This window comes from Mesoplodon densirostris, chromosome 1, assembly GCF_025265405.1.
Source record: "Mesoplodon densirostris isolate mMesDen1 chromosome 1, mMesDen1 primary haplotype, whole genome shotgun sequence".
In the NCBI taxonomy this organism is placed as follows: Eukaryota; Metazoa; Chordata; class Mammalia; order Artiodactyla; family Ziphiidae; genus Mesoplodon; species Mesoplodon densirostris.
The window spans coordinates 179,655,872-179,678,206 of record NC_082661.1 but is presented as its reverse complement, the minus strand read 5'-3'; the positions used below and the strand labels follow the sequence as shown (position 1 = coordinate 179,678,206).

At 49.7% G+C, this 22,335-nt stretch overlaps 1 protein-coding gene across 2 annotated transcripts in view; it reads left to right on the top strand.

Annotated features, from left to right (window-relative positions):
* Window positions 1-8,078: 8,078 nt before the first annotated feature.
* The window catches only part of TSPAN15 (tetraspanin 15), a 50,190-nt gene continuing 35,933 nt past the window's right edge, over window positions 8,079-22,335 (top strand). For both annotated transcript variants that reach the window (XM_060112712.1, XM_060112722.1), the window contains exon 1: window positions 8,079-8,247. In XM_060112712.1, coding sequence (XP_059968695.1) covers window positions 8,152-8,247 — 96 coding nt within the window. In that variant the 5' untranslated portion in view covers window positions 8,079-8,151. The remainder of the gene's footprint in view (window positions 8,248-22,335) is intronic.

Below are 22,335 nucleotides of genomic sequence, written 5' to 3'. Positions count from 1 at the left end.
CAGATGAATGGATAAAGAAGATGTGGCACATATATACAATGGAATGTTACTCAGCCATAAAAAGGAATGAAACTGAGCTATTTGTAATGAGGTGGATGGACCTAGAGACTGTCATACAGAGTGAAGTAAGTCAGAAAGAGAAAAACAAATACCGTATGCTAACACATATATATGGAATCTAAAAAAAAAGAAAAAAAATGGTCAGAAGAACCTAGGGGCAAGATGGGAATAAAGATGCAGACCTACTAGAGAATGGACTTGAGGATATAGGGGGGAGAAGGGTAAGCTGTGACAAAGTGAGAGAGTGGCATGGACATATATACACTACCAGACGTAAAATAGATAGCTAGTTGGAAGCAGCCGCATAGCAGAGGGAGATCAGCTTGGTGCTTTGTGACCACCAAGACGGGTGGGATAGAGAAGGTGGGAGGGAGGGAGATGCAAGAGGGAAGAGATATGGGGACATATGTATATGTATAACTGATTCACTTTGTTATAAAGCAGAAACTAACACACCATTGTAAAGCAATTATACTCTAATAAAGATGTTAAAAAAAAAAAAAAGAATCCGCCTGCCAATGCAGGGGACACAGGTTCGAGCCCTGGTCCGGGAAGATCCCACATGCTGCGGAGCAGCTAAGCCCGTGCGCCACAACTACTGAGCCTGCGATCTAGAGCCTGCGAGCCAGAACTACCGAGCCCGTGCGCCACAACTACTGAAGCCCGCGTGCCTAGAGCCCGTGCTCCGCAACAAGAGAAGCCATTGCAATTAGTGCACTGCAACAAAGAGTAGCCCCCGCTCACCACAACTAGAGAAAGCCCACACGCAGCAACGAAAACCCAATACAGCCAAAAAAAACAAAAAAACAAAAATACAAAAGAGGTGATTATGTGAAGGCCCACAGCTCAGTGCCTGATGCTAAATAAATAACTGGTCAAGAATAAATGGAGATCCTTGAGAGTTAAGATGGGATGGGAAGGAGAAGTGGCCTAAGCTCTGAGCCACGAGATGGCACTGAAAGGAGTCAAGGAAAACCTGAAGGACAACAAAAGTCTCTCCTCAAGAAGAAATATATAGACTCAAAAATGCAGTACTTTGAGGGAAGAATTGGAGGAAGAGGAAAAAAGGAGATGGGTATTTGAGTTTAAAGAATTTTTTTGGCTCTAAGAATGTACCAGTTATCTTCTGCTGTATAACAAACCATGCCAGAATTTAGTGCCTTAAAACAACAATCTCTAAATTGGTTCTCTAAGTTGGCACATTTAGGCTGGGTTCAGCTGCTCGTGCCTGGACTCATTCACATAGATATAGTCAGCTGTGGCGTGGACGGGCTGGATGGTCTAAGATAGTTTCACACACATGTCTGGTGGTTGGGGACTGCCAGCCAGGAACCTTGCTTCTATCTCATGTGGTTTCTCCAACTAGCTCATACTTGTTCCCATGGCAGTGTCATTCCAAGAGGGACCAAAGCAGGAGCTGCAAGGCTCTTGATTCCTAGGCTTGGAACTCAACCAACTTCACTTCTGTCACATTGTGTTGGTGAAAGCAAGTCAGAATGCCTGCATAGATTCAAGAGGTAAGGAAACAGATTCTATCTCTTGATGAAGAAGCTGCTGAAATTCCTGACCATTGAAACTCTTCCACATAGGTGCTAACTCTTGCATATTTGGCCTGGGAGGCTGTTTGGTGGGTTGGGAAGAAGTCCACGTTTGCACTCCCATGTGAATGGCTTCGTACACCTGCCTGCTAGTGTACACATCCCCGTGTTGTCTGCACTTACCGCCTCCATTTCTTCCCTTCCTTTCTCTCCTCCATCCACTCCAGTCAGGATTTTGTTCCTATTGTTCCATTGAAAGAGCTCTTATCAAAGTCACCAGTGACCCACATCTTGCAAAGCTGATGGTCAGTTCTCTGCTCTGTGCCACCCACCCCCCGCCGTCCTCTCAGAACATAGTTGAAACCTCAGCGTATTAAGGGGGGTTCCCAGGACATTAAGTGCTGTTGAGCATCTCTTAACTTTTTTTTTTTTTAACATCTTTATTGGAGTATAATTGCTTTACAATGGTGTGTCTCTTAACTTCTTGAAGCCCTTTCTTCTCTAGGCATCCCTGTCACCTTTCTGGACTCATTTTCCTTCTACCTCACTGGCTGTATCTTTTCTGTTTTCTTTGCCAGCCTCTCTTCCTCTCAAAGGAAGGGGCCCCAGGGTCTGTCTTTGTCCCTCTACTTTTGCTACATTTTCTCCCTAGATGATCTCACATAGGCCCATGATTTTATTTTATTTTATTATTATTATTTTTTTGTGTGGTACGCGGGCCTCTCACTGTTGTGGCCTCTCCCGTTGCGGAGCACAGGCTCTGGACGCACAGGCTCAGCGGCCATGGCTCACAGGCCCAGCCACTCCGCGGCATGTGGGATCTTCCTGGACCGGGGCACGAACCCGTGTCCCCTGCATCAGCAGGCAGACTCTCAACCACTGTGCCACCAGGGAAGCCCAGACCCATGATTTAAACTGACCTGATGACTCTCAAATTTATATCATCCAGCTTAAACCTCACCTCTGAGTTCCCTGGACAATTCCACCTGGATTTTGAAAAGATAGCTCAAAAAGTTAAATGGCCAAACAAAGTAATTGATTTTTTTTTTAAAGGAAAGCTTTTTTCTTTATTTTTGGCCACACCACGCGGCATGTGGGATCTTAGTTCCCCGACCAGGGATCGAACCGGTGCCCCCTGTAGTGGAAGCACAGAGTCTTAACCACTGGACTGCCATGGAAGTCCAGTAATTGATTTTTTTTTTAAATTTACTTATTTTATTTATTTTTGGCTGCGTTGGGTCTTCGTTGCTGTGTGCGGGCTTTCTCTAGTTGCAGCGAGTGGGGGCTACTCTTCGTTGCAGTGCGCGGGCTTCTCATTGTGGTGGCTTCTCTTGTTGCGGAGCACGGGCTCTAGGCACACAGGCTTCAGTAGTTGTGGCACGTGGGCTCACTAGTTGTGGCTTACGGGCTCTAGAGCACAGGCTCAGTAGTTGTGGCACACGGGCTTAGTTGCTCTGTGGCATGTGGGATCTTCCCGGACCAGGGCTCGAACCCATGTCCCCTGCACTGGCAGGCAGATTCTTATCCACTGCACCACCAGGGAAGTCCCCAGTAATTGATTTTTGACCCACTTCCCCCCAGCAGCATTCTTTGTGACCTCCCTCACCTTTGCAAATGACAGCAACATTTACCTAGTAGCTCAAGGCAAAAGCACTTGGGAGCATCTTGATTTCTCTTTTCTTCACATTCTACACTCAATCTGTCAGTAAGCTCTGTTGTTTCTATTACCAAGATATATCCCCAGTGCAGCCACTTGTCATTCTTCCCAGTGCTGTACACCTAGTCCACAGCCTTTTGCACTGAGACTGTGCAAGGGCTTCCTAACCAGCCTTCCTCACCCCCAGCCCTGTCTCCTGTCTGTCCTCCATGCTGCAACCTTCTTATTTATTTATTTATTTTGTGGCCACCACGCGGCATGTGGGATCTTAGTTCCCTGACCAGGGATCGAACCTGTGTCCCCTGCAGTGGAAGCTCAGAGTCTTAACCACTGGACCACCAGGGAAGTCCCAGCTGCAACCTTCTAAAGCTAAATCACATTCAGTATCACGTCCCTGCTTAAAACCTACCGGTGGCCCTCACTAAAACTGGAAACAAATCTACACTGTTTACGAAAGCTGTGAGGCTTCTTCCTATGCCTCTGATCTCTCCCCATTCTACTCTCCTGAGGTCCTTTCATGAGCCACGTGGACCCTCTCAAAGCTGCTTCTTCTCTCATGGCCTTTGTACCTGCTGCTTCTTCCACTAGAAGCTCTTCTCCCGCATCTTTAGCACATATCAGTACCTGAAATTACCCTTTTCATGTAGTAGTTGTCATGCGTGTTGCATGTCCCCGCCCCCTCCGTCCCCCCCACCCCTTCCCATGCCCCAGTAGAAGAGAATAGAAGCTCTTGTCTATCTTGTTTACAGCTGTATCCCCAGAGCCTGGGGCAGGGCCTGAGTCATAGTAGAAGCTCAGTGTATACATTGGCTGACTGATTTGTCTGTGAGGACTATAGCTAAGATTGTTAGAACTAGATAGAAGAAAAACAGTCCAGCCTCATGGTTTCACAGATGGGGAAGCAGAGGCAGGGATGCACACTTAGGAGAGCCAAGTTGATAGTGTACAATCCGTAGGTTTCACTTTCATAAGCAGTAGTAGCCGCTAAAGGTGAGGTTAGTTATTTCCCCTTACAATCTCCCTGCCAGGTTATCATGATAATAGATCTCAGAACAAATTCTGTTACCCATACAAATATGTATACAACAAGCATTTACTAGCAGGAAGCCACAAACCCGGTTCATATAGTCTGTTCTGTAAAGTCAGTGAAGGCTCAGCCCTCTGTCCTTTTAGGAGCTCTGTCACCTTGCATGAAGGGTCCACTCAAGAAAGATACAACATTCTAGAGGCAGGATTCAGCTAGACAGATGGTCACATCAGGCAACCAGAATCCCTCAGGATTTGGGATGCCTCAAGGATTTATCCCAGTGCGTCATCCTTAAGTGAGATTTTTTTTTTTTACTCTGAAGAAGGAATGGATGGTGCCCCTCATCATTTTAGCCAATCTACATATCTCGAATGCTACAGGCACACCTTGTTTTATTGCACTTCGCTTTATTGTGCTTTGAAGATACTGCATTTTTTTACAAATTGGTTTGTGGGAGCCCTGTGTCAAGTCCAACAGCATTTGCTCATTTCATGTCTCTGTGTCACATTTTGGTAATTCTTGCAATATTTCAAATTTTTTCATTATTATATTTGTTATGGTGATCAGTGATCTTCAGTGTTACTATTGCAGAAAAATTATGACTCGATGAAGGCTCAGATGATGATTAGCATTTTTTAGCAATGAAGTATTTTTATTTATTTTGTAATTTTTAAAAGTTTATATTTTTTAAAGTTTACTTATTCTTGGCTGTGTTGGGTCTTCGTTGCTGGGTCTTCTAGTTGTGGCAAGCGGGGGCCATTCTTCGTTGCGGTGCGCGGGCTTTTCATTGTGGTGGCTTCTCTTATAGTGTAGCACAGGCTCTAGGTGCTTGGGCTTCAGTAGTTGCAGCACACGGGCTCAGTAGTTGTGGCTTGTGGGCTTAGTTGCTCCATGGCATGTGGGATCTTCCTGGACCAGGGACTGAACCCATGTCCTCTGCATTGGCAGGCAGATTCTTAACCACTGCGCCACCAGGAAGTCCAGCAGTGGACTATATTTAAATTAGGCATATACATTGCTTTTTTAGACATAATGTATTGCACACTTAGTAAACAGTGGTATAGTATAAACGTATCTTTTTTTTTTTTTTTTTTTTTTTTTTGCAGTACGCGGGCCTCTCACTGTTGTGGCCTCTCCCGTTGCGGAGCACAGGCTCTGGACGCGCAGGCTCAGCAGCCATGGCTCACGGCCCAGCCGCTCCACGGCATGTGGGATCTTCCCAGACCGGGGCACGAACCCGTGTCCCCTGCATCGGCAGGTGGACTCTCTACCACTGCGCCACCAGGGAAGCCCTAAAAGTATCTTTTATATGAACTGGGTAACAAAAATTCATGCTCGCTTTATTGCGATATTGGCTTTATTGTAGTGGTCTGGAACCCAGCTTACAATATCTCCAAGGTATGCCGGCAGTAATTTCACCAAAAGATAGCTTATTTCTAATACCTGTTGTGCTACTTAATAAGCCATGAATTTCACTGATGCATTCATTATGGCGTTCTCTAGGCTAATCATTATTGAGATAGGGAGAGCTGCAGGGCTGTGCTGAGCTGATTGGGTGTGATTGTGTACATCTCAGACATGGTGGAAGTATTTACACTATGGAAAGTGGCAACAGGGTCTCCCTGCCCACCCCACCAACCAGAGAGCCAGTTACTAAACATTGACCAGCATACCACTGGATAGCTTAGAGCCCTCTGGACTGTGGCCTTTCTGATAAATTCTGGCTGACCACCGCACCCTCATGACTACCTCTAGACTTGGTGATAGTCATAGCTGCACTTTAGAAATTACCTGGCACCTTTACAACAATATTGATTCCCAGGTCCCGGTTGGTGTAGATTCTGACTTAACTGGACTGGGGTGGGGCTTGGATATCAGGATACCTTTAAAGCTCACCATGTGGTTCGAAACTGCAGCCAGGGTCACACTCCCACCTCTGTGTCATACTATTTATGCCACGTATTCTAACAAAGTTAATGGCAAAGCCAGGCTTGGCACCAGGCCTGCTGACCCCCAGCCCAGAGTTCCTGGCAAAAGGAGAGAAAAATTGAAAATAGGTGTTTACTTCTTCTGAGATTTCAGTATTTGCAGGTGTGTCTGAGGAGCAGCCCATAGTGCTTGGGGTCAGGTTGGGGGTGGGAGGGACAAGGAAGTTGCCCAGGACCCCGGGAAAGGCTGTGCTATAGCCCCAAAGAGCTCCAGGCTCCCTCTGCGGGGGTGTCTCAGCCTCATCCCTCAGGGCTTTGTCGTTTAGGGGCTCAGGGAGAGCTGAGAGGGACCACTCAGATGTGTGCGTGTCCCTAGGGAAGATTTGAAAGAGGAGAGAGTGCAGCTAGCTGGAGAGGTCAGGACTAAGGGCGGGGGCAACTGAAAGAAAACCAGAGTGGGGAAGGAGGCTAGGAGGCGAACCCCCAGGGAGAGGGAGACAGACAACCCCTCGGAGGGCAAGGTGTTGAGCTAGCCCTCCTGGGGATGGAGATGAGCACCTCCATGAGTGGGTGTAAGCCTGACTCTGTGGGGCTGGTGAGGGAAGGTAGTCCTGCAAAGAGGGGTAAAGAGTTAATTTCTTCCTCCTTAAAGGACAGAAAGGATGACTTCTAACCTTGAGGTAGGATGCCTTCTTAGCCCCCGGTTATTCATTTGAAGGTGACCCTCAGCAGTTCCTGGTTCCAAGTCTCCTCTACCCAACCTTGCAAGGCTTGCTTCCTAGTACCAGGAAACTGGCTTCCTTTTAACTCCCTGGGCAGGGCATTGCCTCCCTCCCCACCCCCACCTTACTTTCTTCTTTCTATGGCAGAGCCCTGAGGGCTGGGCCAGCCTGGTCTCTGTTTCTCTCTGGGAGGCTTGGGAGTCCAGGGCAGGGGAATGGGACAAGTGTGCCATTCCTGCAGTCACCACCAGGGACCCCACCTAGCGCTGCCTTGAGCTCACAACCTCTGGGCCACACATTTAATTCCTGAATGGCACAAACACTGATTGCTTGCCTCCCAAGCTCCAGGCTGAGCTAGGCCTGCAGGGAAGGAAATAGCAGTGAGTCAAGCAGGGGCCGTGGGAGACAGACACACAGCTAGGAAGACAGATTCTGACCCCAGGCAGGGGAAAGGCTGGGTGCGAAGAAGCTGGGTCAGAGCTGGGCTGAGTGTGTGCAAGGGAGGGGGCTCCTGAGTTGGGGTGAGGGGGTGAGGGCTTCTCAGAGGAGGAGGCCACTGGGGCAGGGTTGGGATCTCACCTGGCCGCAGAGAAGGGGAATCTCAGAGACCTGGGGAAAAGCCTCCAAACTGTTACAAAAGGAAACTGCGGGCCTCAGCTCCACGAGGGCCCCTAGCCGCACCCTCGTCTGCCGCACCTTCCTAGATACGGCTCTCCCACCCCCCTTAGGCTGAGGAACTCCACTTCCTTATTCCATTCATGCCTTGCACACTCATTTGCACACTTTAACACCTTAGCCGTAAATTCCTGCTCTTTTCCCATAGTCTTCTCTCTTGACAACAGTGGAAAGCGAGCATTTCTGTGTACCCTGAATGAAGTACTCTAGCTGTCTCCCTAGCGCCCCTCTGCACACACTCTCCCACGTCCCCCAGCGTGCCTGAGCACAGGCGCTTCCACAGCTGCACGCGACCTCGTTCGCAAAACCCTCGCCCCCGCCCCTCCCTCGGCCTCCTCAGGGTCCAGGCCGCTGCCCCGCCCCAGGCCCGCCCCCTCCCAGAGCGCCCATTGGCCCTGGGGCTGGGTGGACCCGGGCCGGGGCTGTGATTGCGGCTCGCCGGTGTCAGTCCCCGAGTGAGCGCGGGTGGCGGGGCGGGGAGCCGGGCAGGCAACCTCAGGTGGGGCTGCTGGCAGCGAGGGACCCAGGCCGGGAGCCCCCCAGGATGCCCCGCGGAGACTCGGAGCAGGTGCGCTACTGCGCGCGCCTCTCCTATCTCTGGCTCAAGTTCTCGCTCGTCATCTACTCCACGGTGTTCTGGGTGAGTGACCCCAGTCGGGCCCCGGCATGGGGGGGGGGAGTCGGCACTCCCTTGTTCACACACACGCTGGGCCGGCGGTGGGGGTGGGCTGGGTCCAGGCTTGCCTGCTCCAGGGAGGGGCAGAAGCGCACTCCTGGATTCTCGTCCCACTCTCCTTGCGAACTAGGAAATTATGGTTGCTCCAGCTCCGCCTGAATTTCAGCCGCCCGGTGCGGAGCCTTAGAACTTGGTGGCAATGGCTCTGACGAAGGAGCTCCGACGAAGGAGCTCCGCCTGGCTCACCTGTGTGCACCTGACCAGCAGTTTGGTTCTGCGAGTCCGCTGCGCTTCTGCTGGTGCCGTAGGCTGTGGTTACCACGTTTGGCCGCGCTCACCCCACCTGCCGGGTGTTACTGAGTTCGTCTCTCCATCCGTCTGCGGAGAAGTGGTCAGGCTTTGTTGTCCGGAGTCGGGAGACCTGAACTCCTTATGCTGTCCCCACTATTTACTTGCCGATGCCCCTGAGCAAGATGCTTTTCCAGGTGCTTTGATTTCCTCTTTGGTGAAAGGAGGATTCCACCAGACTTGTGGTCTCCGGCTGCTCCCAGGTGCTCAGTAACTTAAAAAAAGCCCCTGCACTTAACCTTCTCTCTCTGTTTTTGGGGGCAGGGTGGTAGTGGCTGGACATGAACCAGGCTTCGAATCCTGTTACTACCACTTTCCAGCTGAGTGATCTTGGGGAAGTTACTTCAACTCTCTAGGCCATAGTTTCCCTGTCTGCAAATGGAGACTAATTATACTCAACTTTCAGAATGGTTGTGGAGATTAAATGAAACAGGTCAAGTACATTGCTTAGCACAGGGACCAGTGGAGAGCTTAAGAGGTGTCAGCCATTATCATTATGGGCAAGGGAGCTGGGCCATCCTGGTAAGCTGACCCAGTAGACTGGATTTCTTTATGGAGATTTCAGACTAGGCTGGGCCCCCTTGTAGAAATGAGGACATATTTCTACAGGCCAGAGCCAGCCCTGCCACTCTAGAATAGCCCCCTACCCCCAGTATGCCACAGGACAGACTTGCCCAGGTACCTGACACCCCTCCCCCTCAAAACACATGCACACTCCTGGTCTTCTCCTCAGCCCTCATTGGGTCTGTTCTGCCGGCAGGAACTGTTAGATCTGCCATCAAGCCTGGCTTTCCTTGTGACCCCTCTGTGTATGTGACCTTACCTGGTAGTCAAGAGATCCAGATTCTAGTCTTGTTCTGTTTTGAATCACTGGGAGAGCTTAGGCAAGTCATTTCCATGTTTGGGGCCTGAGAGCTGTTAATTGACTTGCCCAGCTCCCAGTCCAATTCTCTGACTCTATGTAATGTGGAAGAGAGAAGAGCAGTATGTGTGGGGGCCGGAGGATGGAGCACAGACCCATTGATGGAGGCTCCAGGGAGGCAGAAGGTTTTATGTGGAACTGGATGGGGGTGATTTGAGCTGTCATTCAGTGGTTCTCAAAGTTGCATCAGAATCAACTACAGAATTTTAAAAACACTAACCTGGGCCCTGGCATATGTATTTATTTAAACTTATTTAAGCTCCCCAGGTAATTCTAGTGTGTGGTCAGGGTTAAAAACGGCTGAGTTAGATGGTCTCGTAGGCTCTTTGATTCTGATTCTGGGTTTTTCTTGCCTTCTCCTTGTTTGTCTGGCCTCAGAAGCTCATTCTGTGTAGGTCAGAGTTGAAAGAAAGAAGGCTAAGGTTGATGGGTGGGGAGGTGAGAAAATAGGGGAAGACCAGGAGTCAGAAGGTGGGGGTTACTTTTTTGGCTTCACCCCTTCTCTTGATAAATAATCACTGACCAGTCTCTTAACCTCTTCGTGCCTCCATTTTTCCATCTGTAAAATGGATAACTGATACCCTGCCCCACACTTCATTGGATTGTTTTTGGGGGTAGTGATGTGGGGAAACAGTGACATGTGGGGAAACCGAGTGCTATAAAAAAGAAAGTTGCACAGTTAAAATGGAACTTGAATTTCCAAGGCCTTGTCCTGTCACTGTCCCCTGCAGCCCTGAGAAAAGACCACTCTGTGGCCTTTGCTTTATCTCTCTTGGAGCAGGGTGGGACTCAGATCTCAGAATCTTTCCTTTCCAGCCACCTGAGATTGCCTTACCAAATCGTTAACTTCCCATCCCTGCAGGTATGTGTGCTTAAAAACCTCCCTGTGCATCATGCCAAGAGCTCAGCCACCTGCCAGGGCAACTCCAGGTACCAGAATTTGACTGCAGGGTGGAGGCCCAGTTTAAGTAATTTGTCCTAGACTGGGTTTGCTGTTAATTGGAAGCCATACAAGAGAGCCTATCATCTCCATCCCTTGGGAGGAGGAGTAGGGCCAAGGGTTACTTGCTTTATAAGCCCAAAGTGCCAACACTTTCATCTCAGTATTTAAGGAGCCATAAGTTTTACCATAGCCATGCACCTTCTATAGGGCTTTTTGCTTTAAAGCTTACTATCAAATAGGAAATGCAAGGACACTACAAAATTTAAAAGTATAGAAGAATCGTCATCAGTGATCAGCCTTCCTCCTATCCCTCTCTCCTGGCCTGCCCTGTCCAGAGGAGGCCTCTGTTATGAGTTTCTTATGATTCTTTTCTGAGATGCTATCCTAGGCACAGGATGTCCTAGGCACAAACATGTGCATATGTTATATATTCTTTTTTGTTCCCCCGGCATAAAGTAGCATACTATACACAGCTCTGCCCTTACCTTTTCACTTAAATTTAAATCTGTGTAAAATTTGGAGCTTTGCTAGGGGCTGCCTCATTCTGTTTGATGGCTGCATAGAATTCACTGTAGGCTAGGCCAAAATATACTTAAACAGTCTCCAGCTGGGGAACTCAGGTTGTTTCCAGTCTTTCGATACTGCAGACAGTGCTGCAGTGAGCATCTTCATACGTGTCATTTTGCACATATGTGTGTATGTCTTCAGGGTAATTTCTAAAAGTGGAATTGCTGGGTTAAAGGGTATATGAATATATAATATACATACAGGAATACACTCATCATAAGTGTGTACAACTTGATTAATTTTTACAAAGTGAGCACCACTGTATAATCAGTCCCCAGGTCAACCAGCAGAATGGACAGAAGAAGCCAGAAACTCCCATTGTGTCCACTGCCAGTCGCTACCCCTTCTCGCCAGTAGTAATCACTATTGGGATGTCTAATAGCACAGAACAGCTTCGCCTGTTTTTGTATGTGCATTAAAAATTTTGATAGATATTGTTAAAATAGCCATACGTAGAGGCTGTAACTATTATAATATTGTTTACGTGTAATATTATATTACTTTAAGCTGATTCACTTTTTAAACGTAAGTTTATTTTTAAAAGAAGGCTTTAGGGCCTCCCTGGTGGCGCAAGTGGTTGAGAGTCCGCCTGCCGATGCAGGGGATGCGGGTTCGTGCCCCGGTCTGGGAGGATCCCATATGCCGCGGGGCGGCTGGGCCCGTGGGCCATGGCCGCTGAGCCTGCGCATCCGGAGCCTGCGCGTCCGGAGCCTGTGCTCCGCAACGGGGGAGGCCACAACAGTGAGAGGCCCGCATACCGCAAAAAAAAAAAAAAAAAAAAAAAAAAAAAAAAAAAAAGAAGGCTTTATATCACCACTGCCAATGGGGAACCAATATTCCTCATCAAAAATAGCAGGTAGAAATGCAGATCAAAACTACAATGAGGTATCACCTAACACGAGTCAGAATGGCCATCATCAAAAAATCTACAAACAGGGACTTCCCTGGTGGCGCAGTGGTTAAGAATCCGCCTGCTAATTTAGGGGACACGGGTTCGAGCCCTGGTCCGGGAAGATCCCACATGCTGTGGAGCAACTAAGCCTGTGCACCACAATTACTGAGCCTGTGCTCTAGAGCCCACGAGCCACAACTCCTGAGCCCACACGCTGCAACTACCGAAGCCCTCGCGCCTAGAGCCCATGCTCTGCAACAAGAGAAGTCACCACAGTGAGAACCCTGGGCACCACAACAAAGAGTAGCCCCCACTCGCCACAACTAGGGAAAGCCTGCGTGAAGTAATGAAGACCCAACACAGCCATAAATAAATAAATAAACAAACAAACAAACTTAAAAAGAATCTACAAACAATAAATGCTGGAGAGGGTGTGGAGAAAAGGGAATGCTCTTGCACTGTTGGTGGGAATGTAAATTGATACAGCCACTATGGAGAACAGTATGGAGATCCCTTAAAAAACTAAAACTAGAACTACCATACGACCTAGCAATCCCACTACTGGACATATACCCTGAGAAAACCATAATTCAAAAAGAGTCATGTACCACAATGTTCATTGCAGCACTATTTACAATAGCCAGGACATGGAAGCAACCTAAGTCTCCACCTACAGATGAATGGATAAAGAAGATGTGGCACATATATACAATGGAATATTACTCCGCCATAAAAAGAAACGAAAGTGAGTTATTTGTAGTGAGGTGGATGGACCTAGAGTCTTGTCATACAGAGTGAAGTAAGTCAGAAAGAGAAAAACAAATACCGTATGCTAACACATATATATGGAATCTAAAAAACAAAAGAAAAAAAATTGTTATGACGAACCTAGGGGCAGGACAGGAATAAAGATGCAGACATAGAGAATGGACTTGAGGACACAGGGAGGGGGAAGGGTAAGCTGGGGCAAAGTGAGAGAGTGGCATGGACATATATACACTACCAAATGTGAAATAGACAGCTAGTGGGAAGCAGCCACATAGCACAGGGAGATCAGCTTTGTGCTTTGTGACCACCTAGAGGGGTGGGATAGGGAGGGTGGGAGGGAGACGCAAGAGGGAGGGGATCTGGGGATATATGTATACATATAGCTGATTCACTTTGTTATACAGCAGAAACTAACAAAACTTTGTAAAACAGTTATACTACAATAAAGATGTTAAAAAAATAGCAGGTAAATATGACAGTAAATATAATGCAGGAAAGACAAAACAAGTTATTCAATCCTAGCTAGATACTGTGGGTGCTGTAGGCTGCAAACCTGAGGCTTGCCCTGGTTGTTCAAAAGCAGTTTGGCAAGTGTTTGAGAGGTGTAGAGACAAACTGACACCAAAGCTGAGATTTGCTTCTTGATGAGATTGGAAAGATCAGAAGGGAAAAATGAGCAATGAAAACTTCCCAGTCTATGAGTCAATATGAATATGACCTTGAACCCCTTACAGTGATCTCTTGTCCCACACTTGGGGGCCCTCTCATTTTTAGAGGGTGACCGCGGGGCTCAGAGGGAGTGTGTCTCAAGGTCACTGAGCAGAGCTGGCAGTAGCCCCCACGTCCCCTCATTCCCAGTTCAGTGAGAAATGAGCTCACCCAGAAGCTCTTGGAGCCTCCTCTTACCACCACATGGGTGAATCACTCTGACACATGTACCCTTAGCCCACTGGGGACACATCTCTAATTATAGCACCAACCACAGGGTATCCTAGAGATCCGTTTACATGACTGTTTTTCCTCACTGGACTGTGGGCTTCTGGAGGTCAGGGGTGTAGCTCATTCATATCCTCTTCCAAATGCTGGTCTTAGCCGGGCACACAGTAGGTGCTCAGGGAAAGCTTGTTGCATTGGGGCAGTTGAGTCCCAACCTGCATCTTGGAAGCAAGGATTGGAGATATGGGTACCTGGATCAGAGGCTGAACTGGGTGTATAGCCAGCAGTGGTCAGGTTTGCTGGTGTCTTGAATTTGCAAAGTGGGCTTTACCGGTCATGGAGACACTGGCTTTCTGGAAAGCACCTGTTGTCTTGACAATGAGGTAGGGTTTTCAATTGGGTAATGGTGTCAGGGCTGAGGGGTGTTGATGATTGAGAAGGAAGTGGACGTGGATAGGTGATGAAGGTTATAAATGCCAGAGGCAATATTAACTCTTCTTGCCCTCTCCAAGGATGGGCCCCGTTATCATAGTTTGATCTGTGATGCTTTATTTTCCCCTAAAGTTTAATGGTTAAGAGTGTGGACTCTGTACCAAGCTGTCTGGGTTCATATCCCAACTCTGACGCTTATAGGTTGAGTGACATAGGCACTAACTTCCATCTGCCTCAGTTGTCTTATGTGTAAAGTGGGTGACACCAGAACCTACCTGAGAGTTGCTGAGACCATTAAATGGATTAATTATAGGAAGAGCTTAGAGCAATGCCTAGCACATGGTAAACACTGCACCAGCTACTTAAGGATTAGCCGTTCTTTCCCAACCTTCCTCTCTATTCTTCTTGGTACTCACTGAGAATTAGAAGGGCCCTTGAAGGAACCTCTAGTGTGACCTTTTTGTTTTACTGAGGAGAAAACAGGCCTGGAGAGCGGAAGCAAGTATCTGAGACCCCACAGCAAGTTAGTGACAGACCCACACCAGGACCCGGTTGCCTGACTTCAGTTTCTTCATGGGGTCACTGTGACCTTTACCAGCCATTGTACCCCCAGTCCCTACCCCGTGGTAGTCCCTCCACATGTCAGGGCTCAATGTGTAGGTGGAAGACAGCATTTCTGGAAGGAACCAAATACCTGGCCTCTCACTTAAACACAGAAGGAATTTCCTTTTTTTTTTTTTTTTTTTTTTTTTTGGCTGCATTGGGTCTTCGTTGCTGTGTGCGGGCTTTCTTTAGTTGTGGCAAGCAGAGGCTACTCTTCGTTGCGGTGCGCGGGCTTCTCATTGCGGTGGCTTCTCTTGTTGTGGAGCATGGGCTCTAGGTGCACGGGCTTCAGTAGTAGCAGCACGTGGGCTCAGTAGTTGCGGCGCGCGGGCTCTAGGGTGCATGGGCTTCAGTAGTTGGGGCTCGCGGGCTCCAGAGCACAGGCTCAGTAGTTGTGGCACACGGGCTTAGTTGCTCCGTGGCATGTGGAATCTTCCCGGACCAGGGCTTGAACCCGTGTCCCCTGCATTGGCAGGCGGATTCTTAACCACTGTGCCACCAGGGAAGTCCATAGCAGGAATTTCTAAGTTTTGAAAAGAGCTTTGTGTGTGTGAAAATAATATGTGCACATAGTTTAAAAAGAATTCCAAGCAATTCAGGTAAGTACACAGATGAAAATAAAAGTCACCTTCGATTCTACCACTGAGAGAGAACCATTGTTGGGGTTAATACCCATTTGGACATCTCCTTGTACATATATGTACATATTTAACTTTTTTTTAATTGTGTTTGATCGGGCAGGTCTATTTCCCTCTTGCTCTAGGCAAGCATTTCAAAGAGAAAATAGTGAAACTCAAGCAGAAAGTGAGGCAGCCTTCATACTGGAGAAGTGGTTACCATGCCTCATGGGCTGTCAGAGATCATCTGGGGCTGGGCTCAGGCCTCAGGCCCAGAGAGGTCCTCCCTTCCCCCAACTTGGCCATGGGACCTTTAAAATCCAGAGAATCAGGAAGGCAGTCCCGGAAGGGATTTGGAGAACCTTCTAATGAACTCATTTTCCATATGAGCAAGCAAGGCCCCGAGAAAGTTTCTTTTTCGCTTAGTCGAGGCTTCTGTGAATGAACCTGCCCCCTCCTGTGAGAGAGGGGTTGCTTTAAGTTGTAGGAGTGGGTTGGGACCTCGCTGCCTTTGGTTGTTCGTTCCTGAGCAGGACTAACTACCTGCCCTTCTCCTTTCCCCTGCCCGGTGCCTCTTCTCTCTCCGTGACTCACAATGTCAACCTGGGGTGGGGCTTAGAGTCAACCAGATTAGGGACTGATAATGCAATTTCCATACCAGTTGGCTGCATATACAGGGAAATGATGTCTTCTGGGTAAGCCCGGACACAGGGGATTGAGAAGATAAACCTTTCCCAGAGAGCACCTCTGGACGTGAGTGGGTCGGAATCGACATCTCCGTGGAAGGCAGCAGATTCCAGTCTTGACCTGCCATTCCCTCCAGGGTGGGGACCGTTTGCTTATTCAGTCAACAAAATAGTTATTTAATGCCTACTGTGTATACCAGGCATTGTGATAGTTACCAGGAAACAACTGTGAATGAGACAGGTTAGTCAGACAAACCAGTAAATAAACATAGTTGTGATAGGTGCTAAGGAGGAAATCAGGGAGGAAGTGGGAAGAGATGGGAGTTCCTACTTTAAATGGGGTGGTCAAAGAAGGCCTTTATGAGGAGGTCAAAGACTGAGAAGGACCCAGCCACAAAAAAGGCCTGTAGAGAGCATCTCAGAGGGAGGGAGCAGTAAGTGCACAGGCCCGAGGTAGGCAAGTGTGGCCGCAGCAGATGAGGAAGCCTAAGGGCCAAATTGTGGGTGGAGAGACTCTGGTCATATGAGGGGTTTGGGGTCTGAGTGGCCCAGAGGGGATGTTTAATTGTCAGGACCTGATGGCAGTGCCATTTGGAGACATGGATCAAATGCTGGTTCTGCTGTGACGCTGGGTGAAGGATCAACTCTCTGATTCTCCTGGACGCTTCATCTGCGGATACCCTGGAGGGCTGTGGGGAGGACCCTGCAAGATGAGAGATGTGGAAGCACCCAGCACACTGTAGGCCCGGTGTCCATGGGGGGATGGAGACTTATCTGGGGAGCCTTACAGAGCTCAGGGGGAGCTGGGACATAAGATGTGATGAGAAGTTCTGGAATTTGTCTTATCAGAGGAAGCTGCTTTCTGCTGGGGATTCTCTGCCTGCTTAGAGCAGATGGCTGTGGCCTTGCCCTTGGGCGGAGAAGTCTGACCCCTTGGGAGTGCATTCAGCCTCTTCTGGGGCCTGAGTTCTTCCCACCCTTTAGTTCCTAGGCTTTAGTGGTGTATCAGCAGAGGCTGTGTGCCACATGATGGGCATGTGGGTCTAGGGAGGCCAAACTAGAAGTATCCTCAATTTTCTGAGAGCACCTGGAGAAGGAAGGATGGGAGAAGCACTTCTGGGAGCCCAGGGGCAGGGTCTGCCCTTGCCAGGGAGTGTCACACAGGTGTACTGTTCAGCTCCAGGCTGGGCCTTCCCACCTGGGCCTGTGGGAGGGGAGACAGAGAAGACTAAGAGGTCAGCCCACGAGGGAGCTGGAAGGTGAAATCAGGCAGCAGCAGCCGATTGGAGGCAGCATGTGGTTTCCTGCAGGGCTGCCTGGCCATGACTGCAGAGGAGCCCTGGGGAGGACTTCCAGGAGGTGGGAGCCGGGCTTGAAGGGCATGGAGGCCAGGCTGAGAGGAGTGGAGATGAGCTTTGGGAGAGGAGGGTGGGTCACTGCAGAATGGGATATTTGTTGGGCCTGGATGTTGAGGTCAGAAACACCCTTTGTTTTTTTTTTTGTTTTGTTTTTTTTTTGTGGTACGCGGGCCTCTCACTGTTGTGGCCTCTCCCGTTGCGGAGCACAGGCTCCGGACGCGCAAGCTCAGCGGCCATGGCTCACTGGCCCAGCGACTCCGCGGCGTGTGGGATCCTCCCGGACTGGGGCACGAACCCGTGTCCCCCGCATCGGCAGGCAGACTCTCAACCACTGCGCCACCAGGGAAGCCCCCAGAAACGCCCTTTGAGAGGACCAGTCCTGGAGGCCCAGCTCTACCACGCAGCACGTTAGGAGAACGAGCACTTCTTGGTTGATGGGTGAGGAGCAGGTCTGATTGGCTACGTGACAAGTCACGGACAACTCTCTGTGCCTCAGTTTCCTTGTCTGTGGAAATGGGGTAACCATTGTACCTCACAGGGGGCCAGGCTTGGATGGGGCAATGCCTCCAGGGCTCTTAGCCGGATGTCTTGTGTGGTAAGCATCAGCGCGGATGCCGGGAGGAGAAGCATCACTGGGCAGGAGCCTGGTGGCAGCTCGCTGGGTGTTGGTGAGAAGGGCTGGAGGGTGGGAGGAGCCTCCACTTTGCACTTGCATCACCATACATTGCTTCACTTCTCTGGGTCCTCAGAACAACCCTGTGAGCTGGGCACTTTCCCCTTTCACAGCTGAGGAGACTGAGGCCCAGAGAGGGGGACATGACTGGCACAACCCACCGTTTGCATCCATCCCCGAGACCAGAGCTGTTTCACTGTGAAAGTGGTGCTTGTTGTGTTTTGTTTAATTCTTTCCAGAGTAGACTTTGGCACCAGTGGAGGCGTTTGCATCTTGGCCTGCAGGGAAGTAAATATTTGCTCAGAGGGTAGAAGGAAAACAGCCTTGGCCTGGTCATTCTCAGAGCCCTCCCCCTTCCTGCTGGAGAGCCCCTCCCAGGATGCAGCGTGTGGCCTTGGACAAGTCATGAGGCTCCTTGTACTGTTTCCCGTCCCTACCAGAGGACGGGCTGTGCTGGGTGCAGTGTTGGGGGCCGCAGAGGTACTTGGGGTCAGGCGGTCAGTTCCTGTGCACCCTCTGTGGGCTGGGCACTGGGCCCAGAGATGGGCGCAGCCCCCAGTCTGCCCCGTCACAGATCGGGGCCAAGTCGCCTGGCTGGAGTGGAGTGGGGTGCTGGCTTCCGAGGCTGGCACCAAATTCGGAGACTGGGTCACTTCCTGAGGTCAAAAGACAGGACCTTCTGGGCCTTGGGCCTCTGAGGCCTCCCATCTTGAGGGTTTCACAAGGGCACGTGTCCAAGCCCCATCTTCAGAGCTGACTGCGTGGGTCTAGGGTGGGGCCCAGGCACCTAAAATTTTTAAACTTCCTCGGGTGATTCTAACGTGCAGCTGGAGTAGGAACTGCAGCTCATGGTGGTGTCTGTGAGGGAATTCTGATGGGAGTGGCCCGGTTTCCAAGCTGACTTTCTCTCTACCTGAATCCTGACTGCCTTGCTGAACCTTTTTCCAACCTCGCTGACAATCTGGACAGTGTCCGTGGGCTGGGAAGTCACTGTGCACATTTGGGAGAGGCTCACCGTGAGGGAGCCGTCCTGGAAGGGGAGGGTGCGCTAGCCAGGGGTGGAGGAGCCGGGGTGTTGGGTGGGGTATTGGCGGGGCTAGTCTAGGCTGGCGGAGGTGTGTGGAGACCACCAGCCTGGGGATGGAGACCACCAGCCCATGTGGGAGGCTGGGCTTCTTCCAGGGACCCAGATGTATCCGGGTTGGGGGGTGTCCATGGTTCTAGAATTTTGTTTTCCTTTTGGTTATCTTTATAGCATCCTTTAATCTGCTCTAAAGGCAACACGTCTCTGTAGTTAACTTTGTAATCTGAAGAAGTTTCTGTAGAACCAGACTTGAGTTTCTTGAGTCAGGGATTCACACACTTAGGGGGTGAGCTGTGATAATTTCCCCCCACCCCGAAATTATGTCTCCAGTTTGAGAACTGCTGATGTGTAGGCATCATGTTGGAAAGCTGGTTGTGATCTATTGAGTGTCAGCGACCTGCAGTTCTGACTCTGTAGGGGAGGTACAGCAGGTGGTGGGGAAGCAGAGTTCCAGGTAGGTGTGATGAACTTGCTTGGGGTCACAGTGATGAGCTAGTGGCCAGTTCGTGGAAGGATGGGGACTTGACTTCTGACTCTGACCAGTGAGCTCTGTAGTGGGTTGGATGGTGCCCCCCCCCACCACAAAAAGATGTGTTCATGTCCCAGAACCTGTGAATGTGGCCTTATTTGGAAAAAGCATCTTTGCAGATATAATTAGGTTCAGAATCTTGAGATGAAATCATTCTGGATCGCCTGAGCGTGCCTTAAATTGAATGACAAGTATTCTTGTAAGAGAAAGGCAGAAGGAGCTTTGAGACAGAAGAGAAGACACAAACTAGGGGAGAGCCGTGTGAATGCAAAGGCAGACGAACCAAGGAATGCCTGGAGCCACCAGAAGCTGGACGAGGCGAGGAAGGATTTTCCCCTAGAGCCTCTGGAAGAAGCATGGCCCAGTGACACCTTGGTTTCAGACTTCTGGCCTCCAGAATTTTGAGAGAATTGTTGTTTTAAGCCATTGTTTTAATTGTTGTTTTAAGCCGTCTGTTGTTTTAAGCCGTTTGTGGTCATTTGTTGCAGCAACCCAGAAAACCAATGCAAGCCCTTTCTGCTTCACCAGGTTGCCTCGCTAGGGAGGGGTCCAATTGAGCAGGTCCCTGAATATCCCTTTCCTTTCTGCGGGTGCTGAAGACAGAGGACAAGGGGTAGGGATGGGGAAAGGAGCCGGGCTGGCAGAGGGTAACGCCCGTAGTCCCACCCCTGCTGGTGGCCCCGCCCCTCCTGCAGCCCCACCCCCAAGCAGCCTGCCCCACACAGGCCCCGCCCCTTCCCAGCAACTGTCTGCCCACACAGTTCAAAGGCTGTGCTCTACAACTGGTTTCTGCAAGGAAAGCCTGATAGAAAGAGGTTAAAGCATGAGAAGGGAATATAAGTTAGCTCTCAGGAAGGACTTCCTGATTCTGAAAAGAGTTAAATTGAAACCGCTTTCTAAGTGGGGCTGTAAAATATCTGTGATTCCCTTACAACCTTTCTGAACAGGAGTATCACCCGTCACTTGGGGCAGTTAGTTGGGTGGGGTTCCAGTTGGGTGAACTTCAAAGGGCCGTGGAGGGCATCTGGTGTAGCAATGCCTTCCTCTCAGAGGGGAGGAAACTGAGACCAGACCACACGGCAAGTGCTTCTGGTTCTAATACCTCCATCGTTCAGAGGGGACAGTGGGCACTGCTCAGTGATTTCACCCCAGTGGCATGCTCTCCAGCTGGGATTATTGGTGTCCCTACTGTAAACGGGCCTGCTGCTGCACCTGGGGACAGAGGCCTGATGTGTGACTTATCACAGACTGGCCTTCTCTGCAGAGCCAGAAAGAACTCAGACAGCGGGAACGCTTGTGCGTGCCACCGGGGAGCACTGTTTGTTTGCCTGGCCCTGTGCTAGGTTGGTGGGGACGGATGAGCCAGCCCCGTCCCTTGAGAAGCCGGCACTCACTGAGTCCTAGCAGTGTGCTCAGGACAGCTGCAGATGTTCTGTGATTGGAGTGGGGTGGGCTAGCGGCTCCCAGGAGGCTCCGGTGGGTGGGGAGGCTTAGTCAGCAGTGGAGACTTGGGCTCTGGGCTCCCCATGGGGGTGGCAGCAGCCACTTGACTCTTTCCATCTTCAAGGCGGGGGGGGGGTGGTGGACTCAGGATCAGAGCAGAAAGAAGACGAGGACAGGAATTGTTCAGGGACCCACAGTCCTGAGACAGGAGCGGCCCTGTTTGTTTGCGTCTTGGTTCTCCACTGCAGTCTCCTCTGGTGCTCACCTCATTTAGAATTAAACGTTCCCCTTTGCAGTGAGAAAATCTCCCCTGGCTGCCCTCTGTCTAGCCTAGTTGTGCCTTCTGCTTCCTCCTCTTTTGTCTTTTTAATTTTTTTCTTTCAGTTTTATTGAGATATAATGGACATACAGCACTGTATACACTTAAGGTGTACAGCATAGTGATTTGACTTACATCATGAAATGATTATCACAATAAGTTTAGTGAACATCCAACATCTCATACAGATAAAACATGAAAGAAATAGAAAAGAAAAAGTTTTCTTTGTCATGAGAGCTCTTAGGATTTACTCTCTTAGGAACTCTCAGGGACTTCCCTGGTGGTGCAGTGGTTGAGACTCTGCACTCCCAATGCAGGGGCTCGGGTTTGATCCCCAGTCGGGGAACTAGATCCCATGTGCATGCCGCAACTAAGAGTTCGCATGCCACAACTAAGGAGCCAGTGAGCCACAACTAAGCAGCCCTTGAGCCACAACTAAGGAGCCCGGCTGCTGCAACTAAGACCCGATGCAACCAAAAATATAAATAAATATTTTTAAAAAGAACTTTCATATGTAACATACAGCAGTGTTAATTATATTTATCATATAGTACATTACATCTCTAGCATTATAACTGGACTCTCTGTCTTTCTAAAGCTAACAGTTAGTGAGCCCTTCCTATGTGCTGGACTGAGTTGTCTCCTAGACATTCTCTCCTTAATCCTCCAGCAACCCTTAGAGGCAGTTTTAGGGTTATTGCCCCATTCTACACTGAGGTAAAGAGAGGCTCAGAGAGGTTAGGGAACTTGCAAATAAATGCAAAGCCTTATCCCCTCTCTTCTGGCAGACTTCTCGATGCCTTCCTATCCCAGGTGTTTGTCCTTAAGAGAAGGACGCTTTTAAGGGAGGTGGGCTGTTTGGGGATGGGTTGTTTGTTCATTGATTCGGTCCTTTAGTCACTCATCTAACATTTCCCAGGCATCCGGGGGCC